This window comes from Paroedura picta, chromosome 6, assembly GCF_049243985.1.
Source record: "Paroedura picta isolate Pp20150507F chromosome 6, Ppicta_v3.0, whole genome shotgun sequence".
Taxonomy (NCBI): domain Eukaryota; kingdom Metazoa; phylum Chordata; class Lepidosauria; order Squamata; family Gekkonidae; genus Paroedura; species Paroedura picta.
The window spans coordinates 5,553,181-5,562,470 of NC_135374.1; the positions used below are offsets into that span (position 1 = coordinate 5,553,181).

Below are 9,290 nucleotides of genomic sequence, written 5' to 3' on the forward strand. Positions count from 1 at the left end.
CCTCCATGTAGGTATCTCCTTTCTGTTAGTAAGGCGCCTGTTTTAGAAAGGTTTGCACACCCACCCCCACCCCTGTGAGGGAAACCAGAACTTTCTCGCTTTGGCAGGGTCTGTGTTTGTAAAGGTGTCAGATAGTTCCACTCTCGGAAACGGGACAGAGCAGTCATGCCCCAAACGCTATTCTGGAGGGCCCGCCTCAGGCCAACCTGGGTTATTGCTAGCAGCCTAGGGTTTTCCAGGCCGGTGCAGAATCATTCCCCCTCTTGGCCTCTTGCACAATTGCAGAGCTGGAGGGGAGGGAATCCCTTGCTGGCAAAGCCGTTCAGGTTGTCTGGGCCATGTTGCAATCATACAAGAGCCCGTGTGGAGTCGTGGTTGAGAGGGGTTGGACTATAATCCGATCAGGTTTGATTCTTCATTCCTCCACATAAGGGTGACCTTGGGCCAGGGACAGTTCTCCAGAGCTCTCTCAGCCCCAGCTGAGCCCCAGAAGATTGTAAGCCACTTTGAGACACGTGAGGCCACCTGGGTGACCTTGGGCAAGTCATAGTTTTCTTTGAGCTCTCTCAGCCTCCACCTACCTCGCAGAGTGACTGTTGTTGGGAGAGGAAGGGAAGGCAATTGTCAGCCACTTTGAGACGCATAAGACCAGGTGGGTGACCTTGAGTCTGTCACAATTCTCTCGGGGCTCTCTCAGACCCACCTCCCTCACAGGCTGTCTGTTGTGGGGAGAGGAAGGGAAGGTGCTTGAAAACTGCTTTGAGACTCCTTTGGGTATTAAAAAGTGGGGTACACAAACCTGGCTTTTAAATATGGTCACCATTTGTTTTGGTTTAATTCTGGGGAGCAGGGAGAACGTTGCATGCACCCAGAGGTTTATACCCTTGAATAAAACTTGGCTGCTCTCCCAAGGGCCACTGAACTTAAACTTTTGTTCTATGACTCTCAGGAATTCCCCTCCAAAGATCGCTTCTGATAAGGTACTCCCTCTGAAGAGATGCTTCTGAACTGATAAGAGACAAAGCTGCACCCAGTCAGGGTCACACAGCTGGGTCAGAATCAGATTTCAGATGCAGTGGAGGCTGCAAAGAATAGGAGGCTGAGGGAGGTGCCAGGATGGCTCTCTTGAAGTATCTGAAGCACCGTCCCTTGGAGGTGGGCAGGGAGCCCCCCCCCCCGGTGGCAACAGAGGCGAGGACCCAGAGCCCAGGGTTTAAATTATGGGTGGAGAGATCCCAGAAAGACGAAAACACTGCAGGAGCTATCCCAGAAAGACGAAAACACTGCAGGAGCTCTAAGAAGCCTACGTGGATGAACAGAGAACTTCAAGAGGAACTAAGAAAGAAAAGGAAAATGTTCAGGAAATGGAGGGAAGGACAGAGCTCTAAAGAAGAGTACCTACAGGTTACTAGGCACTGTAGATCAATCATCAGAAAGGCCAAAGCTGAGAGTGAGCTAAGAAGCCCACTGTAACAAGAAAAGATTTTTCAGTTATGTGAGGAGCAAACGTAAAGTAAAGCAGGCAATAGGCCCACTGTTGGGTGCGGATGGACAAACTCTAATGGAAGATGCAGAGAAAGCAGAAAGGCTTAGTGCCTATTTTACATCTGATTTTTCCCACAGGTCAAAGGGTTTAGGCACATCTAGAGATGGCAGTAGCCAATGGATAGTGTCTGGGTGGCAGGTTGACATGGACAGAGAGGTTGCTGAGAGGCATTTAGCTGCACTGGATGAGTTCAAATCCCCTGGGCCAGATGAAATGCACCCGAGATGCCCATTACACTGTTGAACTGCTGTGACTGCAATCTAAAAAACAAAAATTCAGCTGGTATAGCAGTGGCCTCTAATCTGAACAGCCGGGTTTGATTCTCCACTCCTCCAAGTGCAGCCATCTTGGTGACCTTGGGCTAGTCACAGCCCTGTTAGAGCTGTTCTCACAGAGCAGTAATATCAGGGCTCTCTCAGCCTCACTTCCCTCACAGGGTGTTTGTTATGGGGAGAAGAAGGGAAGGCCATTGTAAGCTGCCTTGAGACACCTTCAGATAATAAAATTAGGGTACAAAAAAACAGCTCTTCAACTTCTTAGAATCATAGAATCATAGAGTTGGAAGGGGCTATATAGGCCATCTAGTCCAACCCCCTGCTCAACGCAGGATCAGCCCAAAGTTTTATCTTGTGTTCCATGATAACCACTGCCTAACCTCTACACCAAGCTGGTTCTCCAGAAGGAGAACCCACCACCTCCCGAGGAAGCCTAGCTTAGCTTGCATGATCTGATGAGATCCACTGAGGTCCCCAAAACTGAACACAGTGCTCTAAGTGAAGCCTAACCAGAGCAGAGAAAAAACATAATTTCATGTTGTGTGATCGATCTGGAGACTCCATGCCTCTTTTAATACAGCCCCAAATCCCATTTGCCTGTAGGGGGCACTGTTGTCCAACCCTTGGTTTCTTCAGATGGAATTCTTCTAACGTTTCCCCTCCCAGTAAGGAAATACCAACCTTCAGATGAGGCCAGGATTTCTCCTGGAATTACAGCTGTTCTCTGGAAGACAGAGATCAATTCCCCAGGAGAAAAGGGCTACCAGGGAGGGTGGACTATGGCCTTGTACTCCATTGAGATCCCTTCACTCCCCAACCTCCACCCTCCCCCAAACCTCCAGGAAAGCCCCCACCCAAAGTCAAGGAGTCAGCCAAAGATTTCGGCTGGCTTTCGTAAAGGCTGTAGTTTTAATTTGGCAACCATACACCATTTGGACACAAGAATTCAGGGTTCTCCATGGCCTGGCCAGGGCAGTAAACTCAGAAGGGTTCCAACCCGCCAGGCTTCTTGGCCCGATGCAGAGAGAGGACTTCGAACAGCAGCTCGAGACCGTGATCCATAAAGAGGAGTAACCGGCTCCCCGTTTCCAAGTCCTCACCGAATGAGAAGATGTAGAATTTGACGAAAAATCTCACGACGCCCACGCAGACGATGGCCGCCAGCAACAGCCAGACGAGTTTGGAGAAAAAGAAGAGGATGGAGTTCTGCATCGCCAGGGAGTCTTGGATCAACTTGGCCTGCACCATCTCGTGCAGCAAGGAAGGGGCCCTGGCGTTCTCATCCGTCTCGAATTTCAGCAGCGAGGCCTCCTCCAGCTGGCCCCGGAGAGAGGCTATCTCATCCTCCTGGGCCTGCTGGATCTCCTCCAGCTCTCCAAGGGTGTGCCTCAGCTCGCAGACCTGCCTTCTCTCCTCCTCGTAGTGCCGATTCGTGATCTCGATCTTCGACTTCAGGCTCCAGAAGTACCCCACGATATTCTCCATCACCTGCTTCACGCAGGTGAGGTCCTGTTCCTGGACCGCTTGGTAATCCTGGAAGAAAACCACGTGGCTGGAGATGGTTTGGATTTCGATCTTCAACGTGTGGTTGATCTCCTGCAGGGCCTGGCTTTGGGTCTCCAGGCGTCTGATGGTCTCTTCCAGGTGGGAAACCGTGGCTTGCAGCTCTTCCTCTTCCCGGCGGGAGTCTTCCGCCATGGCCCGGAAGCAGTCGATCTTGGCTTCCAGGCTCCGGATCTGCTCCTTGATGGATTGGTTCTCGATAACGATTTCCTCTTTCTCCAGGTCGAGATCGGAGGCCATCTCTCGGAGGTCCCAGATCTCGGTTTTTAAGTTTTCATTGGCATCGACTAGGCGCTGCACGTCCATGGTGCTGGGTTGGCCGAATCGGAGGGGAATCAATTAGCCGGCAGTGAGACTCTGTTCAGACGAAAAGAAAATGAACAGAACAAGCCCAGGGGTCCCTAGTTACACGGCAGTGAGAATAACAGAATTCTAGAGTGGGGAGGGGCCATCCAGGCCATCTAGTCCCACCCCCTGCTCAGTGCAGGATCAGCCTCAAGCATCCAGGAGAAAGATCTGTCCAGCCGCTGCTTGAAGACAGCCAGTGAGGGGGAGCTCCCCACCTCCTTAGGCAGCCCCTTCCACTGCTGAACTAGACTCCTAGAATGGGAAGGGGCCATAGAGGCCATCTAGTCCCACCCCCTGCTCAGTGCAGGATCAGCCTCAAGCATCCAGGAGAAGGATCTGTCCAGTCGCTGCTTGAAGACCACCAGTGAGGGGGAGCTCCCCACCTCCTTAGGCAGCCCATTCCACGACTGAACTAAACTCCTAGAATCCTAGACTGGGAAGGGGCCATGCAGGCCATCCAGTCCCACCCCCTGCTCAGTGCAGGATCAGCCTCAAGCACCCAGGAGAAGGATCTGTCTAGCTGCTGCTTGAAGACCACCAGTGAGGGGGGGCTCCCCACCTCCATAGGCAGCCCCTTCCACGGCTGAACTGGACTTCTAGAAGAAGAAGAAGAAGAAGAAGAAGAAGAAGAAGAAGAAGAAGAAGAAGAAGAAGAAGAAGAAGAAGAAGAAGAAGAAGAAGAAGAGTTGGTTCTTATATGCCGCTTTTCCCTACCCAAAGGAGGCTCAAAGCGGCTTACAGTTGCCTTCCCATTCCTCTCCCCACAACAGACACCCTGTGAGGTGGGTGAGGTTGAGAGAGCCCTGATATCACTACTCAGAACAGTTTTATCAGTGCTGTGGCGAGCCCAAGGTCACCCAGCTGGTTGCATGTGGGGGAGTGCAGAATCAAACCCAGCATGCCAGATTAGAAGTCTACACTCCTAACCACTACACCAAACTGGCTCTTAGGCAACCCACTCCACGTCTGAACTAGACTCCTAGAATCCTAGAGTGGGAAGGGGCTATCCAGACCATCTAGTCCCACCAGCTGCTCAGTGCAGGATCATCCTCAAGCACCCAGGAGAAGGATCTGTCTAGCTGCTGCTTGAAGTCGGCCAGTGAGGGGGAGCTCCCCACCTCCTGAGGCAGCCCCTTCCACGGCTGAGCTTCTCGGATTGGGAAAATTTCCCCCTGATATCTATGGGACTGTTCTACAGTGGGTTGAACCCCCTTACAGCAGATCCTATCTCCTGCTGCTGAGACTCCATTCAAATAAAAAGAAAGTGAGCAGAAGGATACCGTAGCCCAGGGGTACCCCCCTAAAAAAGAGCTAACAACCCAAAGAAACAGAAAAAGTGGTACGATGCAATTGATACATGTGCAAAAAATATAACACCAGGAATTTAATCCATAAAGAAATAAAAAACGGGAGACAATTGCACACAAACAATAGAATACCACACACTGCCAAGTCCTATAAAACGGAACAACAAATGAAAATCAGCACAAAGCCTTCCTCAGTCACTTATAACCATAATTAGCATCATCGTATTTAACTCATACTGCGGAAGACATGACCCATCACAAGAACTAGCAAGGGGACCAAATTAATTTCTTGGAAGCAACACTCATTATATGAAATCAGCCTTCCAATATTTCCACATCTCAGTATTTCTGAAGCATTTTTCCAGTGCCTGGATGGAGTTCATTAGCAAGTGCATTTTCCCCGCATCTGGGTGGCATTCATTAGCAAGTCCATCAGGAAGTGTTTTCCCCTGTGTCTGGTTGCAATTCATTAGGAACTCCCAGCTAGGAATGTGGTGTGTTATGCACAGACACTGAGAAGTAAACAAAATGCCCAGCTCCTGTTCACACACACCACACTTTGGCATGGAGAGATCCCTATCCTGCTGCCAGCCACAGCTACTGGCAAAAAAAAAGACAACCAGTCCACATCCACACAGCACAGAAAACCCACAAAAAACGTTAAGCAGCTCACATCTCATCCAGAATAGAACTGCTGCAGTCTTGGGCAAGGGAAAGAGCTGGGCAAGACCCTGTGTCTCAGATTGCCCTGAGGAAGGTTGACCGTGTTCATGAGAAGCCACCCACGGGCATGGCTTGCAGGGGACACGGTTAGGGCCTACTTACCCGGAGGCCTCCAATTGCCCCAAGTCCATGACTCATTTTTCCGGACTCTGACAACAACCAATCCGAGACAAGTGAGCCCAGCAGCTAGAACCCAAGTTAAGCCTGATGTCACAATCCCTCCCTCACAGCTTTGAACCTTGTAAAGCGGAGAACTGAGCCATCCAAAGGGGGGGATGACATCACAAAAGCCAGGAGATGCCCGAAACGGAACTAGCAGAACAGAAGCTAAAATTTTCATGTCTGCTGAGCAAATTGTTCACGTCTTTCTGACCATCGCCCGCCCCCTCCCCTGGGTGAAAGGCGTCCGTGCTCAGAAATACTTTGGCTCAACATCATCTTGAGACAGCCATTTTGGGCTGTATCAACAGGGGCATCACATCAAAATCACAAGATGTCATAGTCCCATTGTATACGGCACTGGTCAGACCACACCTGGAGTACTGTGTGCAGTTCTGGAGGCCTCACTTCAAGAAGGACGTAGATAAAATTGAAAGGGTACAGAGGAGAGCGACAAGGATGATCTGGGGCCAAGGGACCAAGCCCTATGAAGATAGGTTGAGGGACTTGGGAATGTTCAGCCTGGAGAAAAGGAGGTTGAGAGGGGACATGAGAGCCCTCTTTAAGTATTTGAAAGGTTGTCACTTGGAGGAGGGCAGGATGCTGTTTCTGCTGGCTGCAGAGGAGAGGACATGCAGTAATGGGTTTAAACTACAAGGACAACGATATAGGCTAGATATCAGGAAAAAGATTTTCACAGTCAGAGTAGTTCAGCAGTGGAATAGGCTGCCTAAGGAGGTGGTGAGCTCCCCCTCACTGGCAGTCTTCAAGCAAAGGTTGGAGACACACTTTTCTTGGATGCTTTAGGATGCTCTGGGCTGATCCTGCGTTGAGCAGGGGGTTGGACTAGATGACCTGTGTGTCCCCTTCCAACTCTATGATTCTATAATTCTAACATGGCTTCAGAACACCACGGCAAATCACCTGGACCCGTGTTGAGCCAAACGCTCCCTAATCAGAGGCATCACATCGAAAACACAAGGTGTCGTAGTCCTACTGTATACTGCATTGGTCAGAGCTCACCTGGAGTTCTGTGGGCAGTTCCGGAGGCCTCACTTTGAAAAGGACATGGACAAAATGGAGGGGGTCCAGGGGAGAGTGAAGAGGAGGATTCGGGGCCTGGGGACCAAGACCTAGGAGGAAAGGCTGAGGGAGTTGGGGATGTCCAGCCTGGAGAAGAGGAGGCTGAGAAAGGGCACGTTGGCTTTCTTGAGGCTGATCCTGCCTTGAGCAGGGGGTTGGACTAGATGGCCTGCATGGCCCCTTCCCACTCTAGGTTTTTATGATATGATGTATGTATTTACTTCATTTATACCCTGTCTCCCCAGTGGTTTTATTCTCCTCGGTTTTATTCCCACAACCACCCTATGAGGTAGGATTGGCCAAGAGCAAGCGATTGGCCTGAGTTAGCTCAGTAAGCTCTTCTAGAACAGTGGTAATTTCCATCCAGGTCTCTCTGATTCTGGTTCAGGACTCTCAACCACCGCCCCACACTGGCTCTTTTCAGCTGAAGCTGGATTCTTCTGCATTCTAAACAACTCCTCAAACTTTGGCCCACTAACGGTCCATGCAGTGGTTACAGTATCTGCCCTGGGAACGGGGAGAGCCGAGTTCAAATTCCTCGCTCCATTCTGAAGCTAGCTAAGCAGTCTAGGGCCTGTTGTGCTAATTCAAAAGGGAGGAGTGGGTAAACCATCATAGGCCAAGGAGTCTGAGACTTGGGGAGGGAAAAACAAAATGCCCAAGTCTTTTTTGCATTGTGCAGGGGGTTGGACTAGATGACCCCGGAGAACCCCTCCAACTCTATGATTCTTTTGAGCAGAAGCATTTACCACAAGTCTTTTTTGCTTGCCTGGAAGAACTGAACAGATGGGCAATCTCTTCTCCTGTTCCCGCTTATTACGCAGTGTACACAAGCAGTGATTTTTAATTCTGAAAAAAACAGGAAAGTCCCCGAAAGGAAACAGTCGGGATTTTTCTACTCAGACGGGTTTTCTTCCCTCTCCCCAAATATATCTTTAATAAACCACTGAAATGGCAAGATATTCAAAGGGATGCATAGGTATGCAGGTCGTGGTGTTCTCTTGTTAGGGCAGGAATGGCTCTGTTAGGCTCCAAGAGGGATTTCATGATTGCTTCCGAGTGTCAGATTTGCAAACAGGTTTGGCGGGGCGTCAAAATATGCAAGACCTGTAGGAGGACCCCACAGGGGGCATTGGAAGAACTCTGTATTTAGCATCCTTAGAACTTCCTGAGATATTTCGAATAATCCCCTCCAGCACCCAAGAGACTTCCTGCTTCTCCTGCTTGCCTCCAGAAGAATAAAGGTAAAGGTAAAGGTATCCCCTGTGCAAGCACCGAGTCATGTCTGACCCTTGGGGTGACGCCCTCCAGCGTTTTCATGGCAGACTCAATACGGGGTGGTTTGCCAGTGCCTTCCCCAGTCATGACTGTTTACCCCCCAGGAAGCAAGCATTTGACCGACCTCGGAAGGATGGAAGGCTGAGTCAACCTTGAGCCGGCTGCTGGGATCGAACTCCCAGCCTCATGGGCAGAGCTTTCAGACGACTGCCTTACCACTCTGCACCACAAGAGGCTCTTCCAGAAGAATACAGAGAGTTAAAGGATTTCCTTTAGGAATACAGAGGGTTAAAGGAGAGCCAGTTTGGTGCAGTGGTTAGGAGTGCGGATCTCTAATCTGGCATGCCAGGTTCGACACATGCAGCCAGCTGGCTGACCTTGGGCTCACCACGACACTGATAAAACTGTTCTGACCGAGCAGTGATATCAGCGCTCTCTCAGCCTCACCCACCTCATAGGATGTCTGTTGTGGGGAGAGGAATGGGAAGGCGAATGTAAGCCGCTTTGAGCCTCCTTCGGGTAGGGAAAAGCGGCATATAAGAACCAACTCTTCTTCTTCTTCTTCTCTCCCCTATCTTTACAAAGTTGTTTCAATTCTCAGTAAAGCTATTTCCTTCCAGTTTAGTGGAATGGTTAGGAGCGCGGACTTCTAATCTGGTGAGCCGGGTTTGATTCCCCGTTCCTCTTCCACACGCAGCCAGATGGGTGACCTTGGGCTTGCCACTGCACTGAGAAAAATGTTCTGACCGAGCAGGAACATCAGGGCTCTCTCAGCCTCACCCACCCCACAGGGTGTCTGTTGTGGGGAGAGGAAAGGAAAGGCAAATGGAAGCTGGTTTGAGGCTCCTTCGGGTAGAGAAAAGCAGCATATAAGAACTCTTCTTCTTCTCCTTCTTCAGTAATCTCAGAGCTATCTCAGCCTTCCCTCCCTCACAGGGTGTCTGTTGTGGGGAGAGGAAAGGGAAGGCTATTGGAAGCCTCTTTGAGACTCCTTCAGGTAGAGAAAAG

At 50.4% G+C, this 9,290-nt stretch overlaps 1 protein-coding gene across 1 annotated transcript; it reads right to left on the reverse strand.

The window, feature by feature from the left end:
• Window positions 1-2,802: 2,802 nt before the first annotated feature.
• LOC143840547 (uncharacterized) lies at window positions 2,803-6,000 on the reverse strand. Its single transcript, XM_077344159.1, has 2 exons — window positions 5,865-6,000; window positions 2,803-3,741 (listed from the first exon to the last, which is right to left on the reverse strand). Exon 2 carries the CDS (start codon window positions 3,688-3,690, stop codon window positions 2,803-2,805), a length of 888 nt encoding a protein of 295 aa, XP_077200274.1. The 5' UTR covers window positions 3,691-3,741; window positions 5,865-6,000.
• Between the last annotated feature and the right edge of the window lie 3,290 nt (window positions 6,001-9,290).

Bases quoted from the DNA above. Each gene is read 5' to 3' on its own strand.
- LOC143840547 (XM_077344159.1), bottom strand. From the start codon at position 3,690: ATGGACGTGCAGCGCCTAGTCGATGCCAATGAAAACTTAAAAACCGAG.